Source organism: Heterobasidion irregulare (genome assembly GCF_000320585.1).
Source record: "Heterobasidion irregulare TC 32-1 unplaced genomic scaffold scaffold_07, whole genome shotgun sequence".
In the NCBI taxonomy this organism is placed as follows: domain Eukaryota; kingdom Fungi; phylum Basidiomycota; class Agaricomycetes; order Russulales; family Bondarzewiaceae; genus Heterobasidion; species Heterobasidion irregulare.
The window spans coordinates 1,993,444-2,007,511 of NW_009258203.1; the positions used below are offsets into that span (position 1 = coordinate 1,993,444).

Consider the following 14,068-nt stretch of genomic DNA (forward strand, 5'->3'; position numbering starts at 1 on the left):
CATGATGCAAGCAACACAGACTTACAAAGGTAAAACACTCATTGTGAAAAGCTAAATAAAAAAAAACACCTGCAAACAAAACCAAGAGCCAAGAGTGGTTGCCAAGCTAAGCACTCACTAAATGTTCCCTCATAGTTTGCCTGAAGAAATTGCCGCAAGACAGTGCCAGGGGAAGAGGATTCCCAATGCTCTTTAACAACTCAATGTCACTCGTTGTCTGCAAAGCAGGTCATTGTGACTGTGAAATTGTGGTAAAAGGTACCTGAGCAACTGAAACACCATAGGATGAGAGAGGTCTAGGCAGCTATGAAAAGACTGCTTTTAGCTACAGCAAACTAAGGCCATGCTGGTGGACTTCACACCCTGTAGGCTCTTTCTAAGCAGAATCCATGCTCAGAGACACCCAGTAGAGCAGAGTAGAGTTTGAGAGAAAAGCCAGTGAGGAATAAAGCAGAGGAGAGCACAGATGAGGGTCCAGGACAGAGATGATGGTGGTTGGTGGCAGAAATCCAATACCGCAAGCCTTGCGCAGAAGCACTAACTTATCGAATTTCAAACTCCGATGCACACCAAGGCGCCACTCGCTACGCTCGCGTGGCCTGCCACGTGTGCCACGCGAGCATAAGCGACAATATGCAATATTAGCCAGTGGAGTTTTGCCACAATTCTTCACTGTTGCCCTCTATTTAGGGACTAGCTTTTTACCCGTCGTGTTGCGACGGCGCAACCATGCTTAATCTGAGTTTTTGTTGCAGTGCTTAGTCTGATGTGCCTGTAAAGTCTAGTGCCTGTAAAGTCCAGTGCCCATAAAATCCAGTCCCTGTAAAGTCCAGTGCCTATAATGTCCAGTGCCTATAAAGTACAGTGCCTATAAAGTACAGTGCCTGTAAAGTCTAGTGCCTGTAAAGTCCAGTTCCCATAAAGTCTTGTGCCCCAATATCCCTATATGGCTCTTTTATGATATTCTATAAGGTCCTTCCTATAAGATTCCCATATAAAGCTCTCTATAAGGTCCCATCCATTAGATTCCCCTATAAGATTCTGCCCTATGAGGCTCCCCCATTAGGGTCCCACCCATGAGGCTCCCCTGTGAGGTTCCCTGTAAGGTGCTAGAATGCCATTTCAAGCTCCAATGGCTGCAGAGGCATAGCCCACTCTAGTTGCTAGGGTTGCTAGGAGTACCAAGACATGGCTTACTCTACTTACCCCATTTGTCATGGATGCTTGCTTTGCTCACATGGTGTCTTATGTGGCCTACATAAGTGTAAGCAAGGACATATGACTTGAGCTATTAGCCTAGTGCCACCATTTCTTATTGTCCCCTTCTATTTATTATTTATTTACATTTAAAAAATACCTGCAAACAAAACCAAGAGCCTAGAGTGGTTGCCAAGCTAATCATTTGCTGAATGCCCCCTCATAGTTTACCTGAAGAAATCACTGCAAGACAGTGCCAGGAGAAGAGAATTCCCTATGGTTAGGTTAGCCCCAGGCACACGCGCACTGACTAACTCTATTTCAAACTCTAACATGCTCCGTTTTGCCTCCCAAAGCCTATGGGACAGTAGTCTTACGTGGTTTGTCACGTAGGATTAACCGGTGGCTAGTTGCCACCGGACCCTTACTGTTGCCCTCTATTTAGAGACTAGCTTTTCACCCATTGCGTTGCAACAGCACAACCATGCTTAATCTGAGTTTTATTGCAGTGCTTAGTCTGATGTGTCTGTAAAGCCTAGTGCCTGTAAAGTCTAGTGTCCATAAAGTCCAGTGCCTGTAAAGTCCAGTGCCTATAAAGTCTAGTATCCACAAATTCCAGTGCCTATAAAATACAGTGTTCACAAAGTCCAGTGCCTGTAAAGTCCAGTGCCCATAAAGTCTTGTGCCCCAATATCCCTATATGGCTCTTCTATGATATCATATAAGGTCCTTCCTGTAAGATTCCCATATAAAGCTCTCTATAAGGTCCCATCCATTAGATTCCCCTATAAGATTCTGTCCTATGAGGCTCCCCCATCAGGGTCACACCCATGAGGCTCTCCTATAAGGTTCTCTATAAGGTGCTAGGATGCCATTTCAAGCTTCAATAGCTGCAGAGGCATAGCCCACTCTAGTTGCTAGGGTTGCTAGGAGCACCAAGACATGGCTTACTCTGCTCACCCCATTTGTCATGGATGCTTGCTTTGCTCACATGGTGTCTTATGTGGCCTACATAAGTGTAAGCAAGGACATATGACTTGAGCTATTAGCCTAGTGCCACCATTTCTTATTGTCTCCTTCTATTCATTATTTATTTACATAAAAAAAATACCTGGAAAAAAAATTCAAGAGCCCAGAGTGGTTGCCAAGCTAAACACTTGCTGAATGCCCCCTTGCCTGAAGAAATCACTGCAAGACAGTGCCAGGGGAAGAGAATTCCCTATGGTTAGGTTAGCCCCAGATGGATTTAGATGGATGGATGGATAGATGGATGGATGGATGGATGGATGGATGGATGGATGGATGGATGGATGGCAGGATGGATGGATGGATGGATGGATGGATGGATGGATGGATTTTCGCTCGCTTCACTCCCTGATCGCTTTCCGTCACCAGTGGAGAATACAGCTAGCTTGGTCTCAGGAGTACGTCCGTACAGGACATTGTTATTATCAGGATGGCGAGTGTTCATCGCTCATCCTCAAGTACACCTCGCTGATTCTGATTGATCTGGAATTGAACAGGCTGAGCAGGAGGAGGAATAAGCTATTGATCCGCAGGAGAAGGAAGAAGCTATTGATCCGCAGGAGGAGGAAGAAGCTATGGTCACTGTTCGCGAAATGCTCGATCTCATCCCCCCTGGTAACCCGATTCGCCCCTCCTTCCTCAACGGCCTCGCGGGTAGCTTAGGCCTTCGTTTCGAGCGGACAGGGCAGATGCAGGATATTGATGAAGCGATAGAACTTGGTCGCGAAGTGATCGCTTTCCAACCCCCTGATCATCCGGCTCTCCCCTTGCTCCTCAACAACCTCGCAAATCACTTGAGCTCTCGTTTCGATCGAACAGGAGAGACGCAGGATGCTGAGGAAGCACTTAAATATAAGCGCGAATCGCTTGCTCTTCAACCGTTTCGTCTTGAGCATCTCGCTACCATCCTCGACCACCTCGCAGCTCACTCACACTCTCATTTCCAGTGGACGGGACACATCGATTTCATTGAGGAAGCGATCAAATTTGCTCGCAGAGTGCTCTCTCTCTGTCCTCCAGGTCATACAGATCGCCCCAGGTCCCTGACTAACCTCGCATCTTACTTGGGCTCTCGTTTCCAGCGGACAGGACGGATGCAGGATCTTGAGGAAGGGATCGAATTTTATCGTGAAGTACTCACTCTTCAACCCTCCGGTGATCTGGATCTCTCCTCGTCCCTTGACAGCCTTGCAAGTCTCTTGAGTCTTCGTTTCGAGGAGGCAGGACAGATGCAAGATCTTGAGGAAGCTATGGAATGTGGTCGCAAAGCGCTCGCTCTCCAACCCCCTGGTCATTTGGATCGTTACACCTCCCTCTACAAACTCGCAGCTTTTTCAAGCTCTAGTTTTGAGTGGACGGGAAGTATGCAGGATCTGAAGGAAGCAATCGAATGTGGTCGCGAAGCCCTCGCTCTTCAACCCCTTGATCATCCAGATCGCCCTTCGACCCTCGAGAACCTCGGAGATCAATTGAGCTTTCTTTTCCATTGGACGGGACAGATGCAGGACCTTGACGATGCGATCGAATATTGTCGGGAAATGCTCGTTTTCCGACCACCTGATCATCCAGATCGCGATGCGTCCCTCAACAACCTAGGACGCCTTTTGAGCTCTCGTTTTAACATGTCAAGACAGATGCAAGACCTTAACGAAGCGATACAACTTGCTCACGAATCGCTCGCTCTCCAACTTTCTGATCGTCCTAATCGCGATGCCTACCTCCACCACTTCGTATGTCTATCACGCTCTCGTTTCGAATAGACTAGACAGATGGAGGATGTTGATGAAGGAATCAAATATGTTCGTGAAGGGCTCGCACTGCGAGGTCCTGGTCATCCGGAGAATGCCGACTTTTTAATCGTCCTCGCATTGTTGTTGCGCTCTCGTTTCAGACGGATTGGACAGATGGAGGATATTGAGGAAGGAATCAAATCTGCTCGCGAAGCGCTCGCACTGCGAGGTCCTGGTCATCCGGACCGCGCCACCACTCTCATTGCCTTCGCAGGTGTGTTAGACAGTCGTTCTGAGCAGACAGGACAGATACTGGATGTTGAGGAAGGGATCAGATATGTTCGCGAAGCGCTCACACTGCAAGGTCCTGGTCATTCAGATCGCGCCCACACTCTCATCATCTTCGCATATATGTTGGGCAGTCGTCATGGGCGGACAGGTCAGATACAGGATCGTGAGAAAGCGATCGAATATACTCGCGAAGCGCTCACTCTCCATCCCCCTCTTCCGGATCTTCCCCTTTTTCTGTCTCGCCTCGCATATCACTTGCATCTTCGTTTCGGGCAGACAGAACAGATCCAGGATATTGAGGAAGCGATTGAATACTCTCGCGATGCACTCGCGCTCGCGCCCCCTGGTCATCCGTTTCTCCCCTTGCTCCTCGACAACCTCGCAATTTACTTGCGTTCTCGTTCCAACCAGGCAGGACAGATGCAATTTCTTGAGGAAGCGATCGCAACTCATCGCAAAGCGCTCGCTCTCCGACCCCTTAGTCAAATGGATCGCCCTCATTCCCTCCACAACCTCGCAGTTGAACTGTACTCTCGCTTCGGGTGGGAAGGACAGATCCAGGACCTCGAAGAGGCCATAGAATATCATCGGGAAGCGCTCGATATTTGTCCTCCGGGACCTTCTCATGCTATCTTTCTTACTGATCTCTCTTTAACTTTGTTGGCTCGCTTTCGAGCGACATCCACAGAGATCGATCTAAGGGAAGCCTTAGATGTGCTTGCTACTGCAACTGAATCTCGAACTGCCTCTGTGCGGAAAAAAACTCTCCATTGCAAAAGTGTGGGTCGAGTCAGCTCGCGAGTTTAGACACGACTCCATTCTTTCGGCATATGCAAAATGCTTAGTCCTTCTTCAACACAACCTTGTTATCGGCCCCAGCTTGGAGTCTCAGTGGGAATCTCTGACCAGAGACTCTTCTTCGACTGCAGTCGATGCTGCATCATCTGCGATTGACGCAGGGCAGCTGGATATCGCAATCGAGATGCTGGAGCAAGGAAGAGCCTTACTTTGGTTCAAAATGAAGGGTTATAGGCAGCCTGTCCAAGAGCTTCGCGCCATCAACGAAACACTTGCCGATGAGTTCGAGACGGTCAGCAATCAGTTAGAGAAGCTTGCCACTTCACAAACAAGTGGTGCATTAGAACGCGGCCCAATATTCAGCACTGCGTGGGATGACATGTGGACTGAACAGCGTAGGCTGTCAGATAGATGGGATGCGATAGTCAGACAGATCCGTCAGATTGAAGGGTTTGCAGATTTTCTACAGCCAGTACCATTCGGACGTCTCAAGCACGCCGCTGCCGAAGGACCTGTCATTATCGTTAACGTCTCTTCGTACAGATCAGATGCTTTGATCCTCCGCGACGCCACTTCTTATCCTACCCTCGTTCGCCTCACGGACTCATTACACGACCAAGTCGGAACACTGTCTGATCAGCTCGACCAACTTCGTAGGCAGGATGAGCGTACCAGCGCCGCAGCGCTGCAGGATGTTTTGTGCGCGCTCTGGAAACTCGTCGCTCAGCCAGTGGTCGATCAACTCAAGATCCTGGGCGTTGCGGAGAAATCTAGGATCTGGTGGTGTCCGACTGGAGAGCTCTGCTCTCTCTCACTGCACGCTGCTCACCCCCTTGTCACAGGCGAAAGTGGTCTTCCTGATATATTTGTATCCTCCTACACTCCTACACTCTCTTCCCTGATTTCCGCAAGGGAGAACATGCCTGAGATTCGATCTAAATACCCCCAAATCCTTGCTGTCGGTCGACCAGACGGCTTTCTGCGACGTGTGAATGCGGAGTTGGAGGAGATACAGGGCCTCGGAGATTTCGTTGATACCCTTGTCGAGGACCAGGCAACGCCCGATGCAGTGCTCACGAATCTTCAAACCCATCCGTGGGTTCATATTGCTTGTCATGGTCATCTGGACGGCTCACAACCGTTCAAGTCCTCGTTTGAACTATATGGAGGCTCCCGCTTGACTGTGAAGGGTCTCCTGCAAGCCCGCCTTCCCAACGCAGAGTTTGCATTCCTGTCTGCCTGCCATAGTGCTGCAGGCGACTATGTCCACACGCCAGACGAAGTTTTTCACCTTGCTGCGGCGACGCAATTCTGCGGGTTCCGGAGTGTTGTCGGGACGCTGTGGGCAATGGCGGATGACGATGGGCCGATGCTCTCTCGGGAGTTCTACAAGTACATGTTCCGCCACAAGGACCCAGCAAAGGTGGATTTCAAGGACTCGGCGATGGCGCTGAGATCTGGGATTAACGCGCTGAGGAATGCGGAAGTCCCATCTCACCGATGGGCCGCGTTTGTTCACATCGGTGCATGACGGACGTCGACGAAATTACAATTGGTGTGTCCTACGTGTTTTCCGTCGACAACATCCACTCACAAGTATGCCACAGATGTTTTTCAACGTGTAGAGTCAGAGAAGAACGCTGTTCCTTCACACTTCCCCGTATTCGGAGTTTCGAGTTTTTCTTATGACTTTTTTTTCGCTGGTCCAGTCATGACCTTGCTATTCACGTTGTGATCTCGTACAGAGATCGTTGTCATTGTCTTGGCTCTGTTCGCTCCCACTTGTATCGCTTCTCCATTTGTTTTCAATTTCTTCTGCTTTGCTCGTTCGCTGTCTCTCGCTTTGCTCGTTTGTTGTCTCTTACTTTGCTCGTTTGCTGTCTCTTACTTTGCTCACTGCTATCTCTTACTTTTTCCGTTTGCTGTCCCCTGCCTTGCTCGTTTGCTGCCCTTGCTCTTACTACTACGTGATAGCCAGATTCAAAGCCTTGCACAGATGCTTTTTGATGATTCACCTTGTCGAGCCTACTGTTACCTACCCAGCGCGGGATCCTAAGGAGCTCGGTTCGATGTACTCATGTTTAGAACTCTCTTCTACAATGTTCTTTTTGCGCTTGCTCTGCACGTTCTCTATATGTTTCCCTGCTTTCCTGTATGTTTCCTGTCCTTTGCTTTGCTCTTGGTACTCCTGGTACTCCTGGTTCCATCATGTCGCTTTTCCCTGCCACTGTGTCTGACCTTCGGTCCTCTGTCTGCGGTTATTTTAGCTCATAACATCGTCCCTTGTCCATGATTACTTCGTGGTCCTAGACTCTCAGGGTTGTGCCATTTCCAAGAGATTCCTGGAGAATACGTCTAGTACAGTAAAACGAGTATATGCTTCACCCCGGTCGTCGCAGGATTTGAGTTCTAGGGATCTAAGGATGTAAGTCGTGCCTGTTCTGGTGTTATGTTTGCCTCGCAACGTAAAGCCTCTCTTTTGGAACTTTGAACCTACGCTCATTTTACCGTCTCTCGTACATTCCTCCACAGAGCCTGTTTCACAGAGAACATTTGTCGACTTGGAGAGCGCTCGACAGCAGCATACCTTACTTGCATGATACGAGCTTACCCGCGCCTTCAGAGAAGCATTTTGAGGAACAAAACAATATCCGCAAGTCGGTAGATGTACGCACGAAAGGGATTGGCGTAGCGGGTCCACAAAGAAGGGCCAGTATCCATGTCAATCCTTCTTTAACTGTTCTCATCGTCGGAACGGGTGTCGATCGTACTCAAAACGCGAAGTAGGAAGGCACATTACAGTGATCGGGTAATAGACGTTGAAGAGATGCAGAAAGCAGAACGAATATTTTGTACGTTAGCAACGGAGACCCGCACCAGGAGGGTACGATGAGAAATGAAAGGATACCAGGCGATTCTACAAGGCATGCAGCTGAGCAGCTCGCGTTCTCGGCATTCCAAACTCCAGTGCAAGACGGAGGACAGGAAAAGAACGTGGGAGAAGTTAGTGAGAAGTTCGGTACGCGAAGCACGTGGCAATATGCGACGCGTTGAGTCTGCCAGGCTGAGCCTCTTCGTCCTCCACTCTCTTTCTGCCGACCTATGGTCCTCTTCCCTGAGCCATGAAGCCGAAGAAGGATGGAGAACATTACAATTCGAGTCTGAAAAGCATAGAGAACCCATCTGTCGTCCCAGGCAGCGAAAAAGAGAGGTATGCTCACCCCCACGTCTACAGCCAGGCACGTGCTAATATGATGAAACTTATTCCTTCGAAGACGGAAGGCACAAACGACGTGGAAGAAAGTCACAGTCAGCGAGGATGTCGAAGTAATTGAGATCATCTCAAGCGACGAGTCCGGCGACGAGTCGTAAGTGGTGCGTTTACAAAAGCTCCCTCATCTCACTAAGCGTGTGTGGTCCGCCTTACACACTAAAGTTCAAATACAAAGCTGCCCTCTTCGCAATTGGACGGATCTCATGCAAATTTGCTAAAGAGGCCTGATGATGAGAAGACCGAGGATGAGGCGGAAGCTTCGGAAAGAGAGGTGTCGATTCCAAGGTGAGACTATCAGGAAACCTCCGACTACCATATTTCTAACCAACGCTACTCCTCACACTCCATTCCAGAAAAACTGGAAGTGCAGCGACAGGGAAAAAAGCTCAAGTTTCTCGAAAGAAACAATCACATCGTATAATATACAGCTCCGAGTCCTCAGACGACGACAACCTTTCGCCTGCATCGAAGCCAGCCTCCACCGAAGTCATAGAAATCAGCTCGGGCTCGGATTCTGGCGACGAATCCTCGGACGATGATGTGACGATACCTCCTTCACCTGTTTCCCTGTTGAGAAGCAAGAAGCTACGAGAATCCATTCATGATGAATCTTACGAATCAGACGATGGAACCATATTAACGCTGTAACGATCACATCTCTGTTATACATTTGTCTCTTCAACATCTGAACATTCTCTTCAGGGACGACCCAAAGTCTGCACGCAAGCCAGTGCGCCTACTTCCGCCCAACGGGATACTCGCGGGCCCGAATCGCCTCTCCCAAATGCCATCAACGCCCGTCAAACTTCGCGCGACAGATCCCAGCACGCCACACACTCTGCGCGCAGACTCGACCCCGCACCCGTTCCCTGCACTCCCTTACTCGCCCTCGTCGTGGCCTCTGGTCCCTCCGCGCACGCCGGCGAAGCCACGCACCCCCGCGCCTGCCAGGCTCCCCCGCACGCCACGCACTTCGAAGAAGGCACTGGCGCTCGCGGCGCAGGCGGACCTCGAGGCGTATGCTCAGGAGCTATTCGATGAGCTCAACGAGGACGTGTTCAAAGGCGGGTTGCCGGCTAGCACGAAGCTCGTGTGGAGCAAGCGGCTACTCACAACTGCAGGTCGTGCAAAGTGGCACAGGTATGTCTGCGTTTGCGATGCGATGCTCGTCTTCAGGCCACAACCCCCTTAGGCGACAAGAACCTGATAGTACCACATTCTAGGTCGAAGGATGGTGTACATACGACAGAGATCGAGATGGCGACAAAGGTATTGGACTCCAAAGGTCTGCAGCACGCACGACACCCCGCGGCTCAACAGGGTTGATTAGAGCCTGTTAATTTAGAACGCATCCGGAACACGCTCTCCCATGAGATGTGTCACCTCGCATGTTGGATCATCAATCAAGAGGCGAAAGAAGGTCACGGCAAGGTGTGGAAATCATGGTACGCAGTATATCGCCTACCTTTCTAAGAGAGCGGCGTCTTGTTGACCTCTTGCCCTCATACTATCAGGGCTGCGCGAGTGATGCGCAAACGGGACGATATCGAAATATCTGTACGCACGTTCTCGTCGCAAATATCAGATATCAAGGGCAGAGCTTGATCCTCAACTGTTTTAGACGCGACACGACTACGAAATTTCGTACCCTTATCAGTGGGGTAAGCCATGCTGTCTCCTTCATAGCCGTTGATCGTGGTATCAATGTATGTCGCACAGAGTGTGCGGACTGTGCCAAAACGTGGGCTCACGACTCTTGATCTCATCGAGAGAGCACTGTACTCAAGGTCGACACTGGTCTACTATAGATATGGTCGTTTCAGCAAGTCGATCCGACCTGATGAAGTTTGTATGTTTTTCCTCGCACCTTCATATCTATATGAGTAGCTTTTCAAACTACGCTCTCTTTTCTCGATATAGTGTGCGGCGCTTGCAAGACCGGCAAGCTCCAGCCTCTATTCTCTGTTCGTGCGACACGGACGCCAAAGACGAAGGCAGGAAGTAATCTGGCAGCAGATAAAGCGCGTGGTACGTGTCTCTCCCTGTCCTTGCCGCCGTATCACATAGATCCAAGTCGTACTTACATAACGCGCGCTCGAGATTCCCCGCGCACAATCGCACACGTCGATTCGGACGTCGAGCTATTGGCGAACACGGTGGGTGGACTGCGGATTGAGGAGTGATGTGGGACGTGGTATACCCTGCAGACACAGGTGCTCTGTATTGGGATCTACGGTCGTTTTTCTTGACAGCATGTCACTATGCGTTTAGGTCACATGACAATTTGCGGTTTGGTTTTTCTATCGACATGTTCGCTGTCTGCCTGATGGCATGACTACAGGAAGGTCTTGCGATGATTCTCTATTCAGAACAAGCTCGCCAACGTTTCTTACAGTAGTCTTTTAAGTGGATGAACATCATATGTATGTGCTACTCATCGCAGGCAGGGTAGCTGACAATGCTATCAAATTAGATATTACTCGGTATACATCATTGCTCGGTTTAAGCCAGCCAACCCACACAGTCGAAGAGAATATTACATCTCTCCGTACATCATTCCTACAAGTTCGTGCTGCTGCAACTGGTTCCTGCAATCTATGCAGGCTCAACAGGAGACATGGCTTTCTCTTGGGCCACATCTTCCTGGTCCTGCGGCAGTGGCGGACCCACATAATGATGCCTGCCACCTGTAGATCCGCACAACTGTTAGAATACAGAACGAGCACAACCGACTTGAAACATTGAGATGACTGACCGATGACATACCACACTCCGCTGAACAGCCCAAAGCCGACGAACACAACAGACGCGTAATCTGGACCGACGAGAAGATTCGCGAGCATGACACGTAAGCCAATACTTATTTCAGGCTGCGACAGGCAAAGTACTCACTCATCGAGACCTTGGTCACAGGCACCACTGCCGGCATGCAAAACAGCACGATCGCGAACGCGATCCACAACACCGCGAGTGCGTTGACAGCCGTCCCCCACCTCCCGAGACTGAACAGCTTCTCCCCACCACTGTATCCTCCTTCGCTCGAGTGACCCACTAAAATCCTACGTCCACCCACGAGAGAGACAGCGACGGGCATCGCGTACGACGCGCCAAGGCAGATGACACCGACGCCTGAAAACGCGTTGAACGCGGCAGACGAGCCGAGGTATATCAAGCCGAGAAGGACTTGGACCGCGGTCGAGAGGAGAAAGGCGTTCAGCGGGAGCGGGTCTGCAGCAGAAGCAAAGGGGGGAGCGGTCACGCGCGAAAAGACAGACGAGAAGGGAAGCGCGTTGTCGCGCGCGAAGGACCATGTCGCGCGGGAAGCGGCGCAGGAGATGGAAATAGCGCAGAACATGCCGATGCCAAATACTGAGAGGGACTTTGGTCAGGAGATCGTTGAAAGCCGTGGTGTGGTTATGGGTGGGATCGGTCAGGACGTACTAATGAACCACTGAGTTGCAGATGTCCTTTAGCGCTTCACGTGAAAGGCAGCCATTGACGGTACGCACCATCCCAAAACCTCCGCCTTTCGAACCCATGATCAGCTCGAACATGACCCCGATAGGCTGACCCGATGCAACTAGGTGGAGATTTGAACATGGGTGGTCACGTTGGAAAGGGAATGGAGCGCTCACCAGACAGCAAAGTGTTCACATCTGGTAAAGTAAACACCAAGGGCAATAGGAAAATCAGCCCGAACACCGTGCCGATAGGGATCGACCAGACGATGGCTTTGGGCAGCTCGACAGCGGGGTTATGCACCTCCTCGGCCATGCTCGCGACTAATGTTACAATAAAGATGGCGATACAAGCTCAATCAGCAAATACGCCGAAGAATGGTCAAAGGATCAGCTTGCCCATCCCGATCGCGGCGTATGTATATGCTACGTATACAGAACAATTCAGTGAGATGTGCAATAAGTGAGTTTGCGACATTGTACTCACCAGGCTACCATTCAAACACACCGTGATTGTCAGTCACTCAACGCCGACCAAAGCGCCAAAACATGAGACCATACAGGAAGCAGTCCTATGAAGAATGTCCATCCAGGCACCCATCCAGATGCCGATGCGTCGAAGTGTCCAAGCGCATACGCGGCACTGTGACGGCCGGCTGCTGCTTTGGCGGACGTGCAGATCAAGATGACTATGGTGACAAGAAAGAGTGAGTCGTGAGTGTATCATGAAACGATGGGGGTATCGGTAGCGCACTGAAGATGCCTAAGCCAGTCCAGTAGGCACAGATCGTCTAGGGTAATTCCGAAGTGTGCGAAAACGCCAAGGTTGGAATCGAATATGGAATGGAAGGGACACGCGCTCACGTCGATCATAGGTAGCGCTCTGTTGAAGAAGATGCATACAACACTCGACACCGCGGTGACAGCCAGGAAGATGAGGTCTGTCACACAGAGCCGTTGATTAATCGACCCATAAAGTGATCTCAAGCACAACAGGAAGGAATACGCACAAGTCTGCCACGCCGTTGCGATCCACTCAGAGTGGAATATTCCCGCACCTGCCACAATCAGCTGGCCCGTGCCTGCACATACATGTCAGCCCGCCTCCGTCGCAGCTTCTGTCAGCCAAACGCACCAAAATTGACGCTAAGCGCTATCGTCCAGACACCGACCAGCGTGAGCCAGCCATTCATCCACGACAGGACCACGCGCGCGGGCGGCGGCGCAAGGCGGAAAGTCCAGTAGTATGCGCCCGCAGACGTGGGGAAGCGGGCGCAAATCTCGGCAAGAGAGGATGCAAGCGCGAGCGTGAGCGCGGATACGAGGATCCATCTGTCGAAGTGGATGTCATGAGACAGGAGCACAACCCAGGAATGGAAGCCGTAGCGTGTAGCCAAGAGTGACGTAAAAGAGTGGAAGACAGAACGTGCGTACCCCCATATTATAGTTGCTGGGCCTCCTCCGATAAGGGAGGTTGCGATGGGTGCTGAGAGCCCATACGCTGAAAGATGTTTATGGCGCGTCGGACACGACGTTGACCAAGCAGGTAGGTAAAGGGGGAACTCACGGACAGCCATGATAGCTTCCTCAGGCGCATTGAGGACTAGTCAACGCGAACGTCGAACACGCGGGATGGAAAACTCACCGAGGGTCACTATGTATCTCGCTCCATAAATATCAGGCATCGACAGAGGGAAAGGAATGCGTGCCCACTGAACAAGATATGAAATAGTCCCCGAGACTGAATACCCCAACTTCAGATCCTTCTCCCGAAATATGCTCATAAAGCATCGGCACTCACTCTAGATAGCTCAGGTTTGTACCCCATCTGTTGCAGGCGCTCGCTCGCCAGCGCATCGACGTCAATAGTCTCCATTGCAGGTAGTCGTTTCTCAGACATGACGATCAAGTGGCCAAGGGAGCGAACAGAGAGTCGGTGAGAAGGCTCAGAGGCTGGTAACTATCGAGTGGGAGCTGCAATGGAGCTTGTGTCGCCATTGATAAGCTCGAACACTGGAAGAGGACGCCTGACCGCCATCTGGGGTATAAGCATGATCAGTGAGAATTGATGCAAAATTTCGTGCACACTGCAAGCGCCGCCTCCACCTCAATACGAGAGATGGAGATTGTCATGAGACCTTCATGCATTCATGCATAGCTCCATCTTCAGACGACCATGAAGACATGCAAGAGTGAGTCTGAGAATGAACACCGGTAGGGTTCGGCGCCGGTGGGTCGGCGCATCGGATTCAACATCAGGCGCGGCTGTTACCAGATCTTGCTTCCGTCCTCGC

At 50.7% G+C, this 14,068-nt stretch overlaps 4 protein-coding genes across 4 annotated transcripts; 3 read left to right on the forward strand and 1 right to left on the reverse strand.

The window, feature by feature from the left end:
• Positions 1-2,798: 2,798 nt before the first annotated feature.
• On the forward strand, positions 2,799-6,573 carry HETIRDRAFT_453092 (uncharacterized protein; the record flags this gene model as incomplete). The annotated part of the gene is made up of 3 exons (XM_009550341.1): positions 2,799-3,953; positions 3,984-4,851; positions 5,174-6,573. The coding sequence occupies 3 exons, from the start codon at positions 2,799-2,801 to the stop codon at positions 6,571-6,573; spliced, it is 3,423 nt and encodes a 1,140-aa protein (XP_009548636.1).
• Positions 6,574-8,146: 1,573 nt separating this feature from the next.
• Positions 8,147-9,231, forward strand: HETIRDRAFT_477676 (uncharacterized protein; the record flags this gene model as incomplete). The annotated part of the gene is made up of 5 exons (XM_009550342.1): positions 8,147-8,253; positions 8,318-8,410; positions 8,479-8,601; positions 8,670-8,960; positions 9,019-9,231. Coding segments are annotated over exons 1-5 (807 nt in total), but the record flags the coding sequence as incomplete, so codon positions are not given.
• Positions 9,232-9,353: 122 nt separating this feature from the next.
• Positions 9,354-10,499, forward strand: HETIRDRAFT_410566 (uncharacterized protein; the record flags this gene model as incomplete). Its single annotated transcript, XM_009550343.1, has 9 exons — positions 9,354-9,406; positions 9,540-9,601; positions 9,662-9,761; positions 9,831-9,873; positions 9,938-9,977; positions 10,036-10,057; positions 10,125-10,165; positions 10,237-10,344; positions 10,417-10,499. 9 exons carry the CDS (start codon positions 9,354-9,356, stop codon positions 10,497-10,499), a joined length of 552 nt encoding a protein of 183 aa, XP_009548638.1.
• Positions 10,500-10,911: 412 nt separating this feature from the next.
• HETIRDRAFT_49363 (amino acid transporter) lies at positions 10,912-13,650 on the reverse strand (the record flags this gene model as incomplete). Its single annotated transcript, XM_009549649.1, has 13 exons — positions 10,912-11,003; positions 11,072-11,131; positions 11,209-11,695; positions 11,826-11,896; positions 11,952-12,098; positions 12,299-12,463; positions 12,529-12,565; positions 12,639-12,715; positions 12,785-12,856; positions 12,910-13,106; positions 13,209-13,275; positions 13,464-13,515; positions 13,576-13,650. 13 exons carry the CDS (start codon positions 13,648-13,650, stop codon positions 10,912-10,914), a joined length of 1,599 nt encoding a protein of 532 aa, XP_009547944.1.
• Positions 13,651-14,068: the final 418 nt, after the last annotated feature.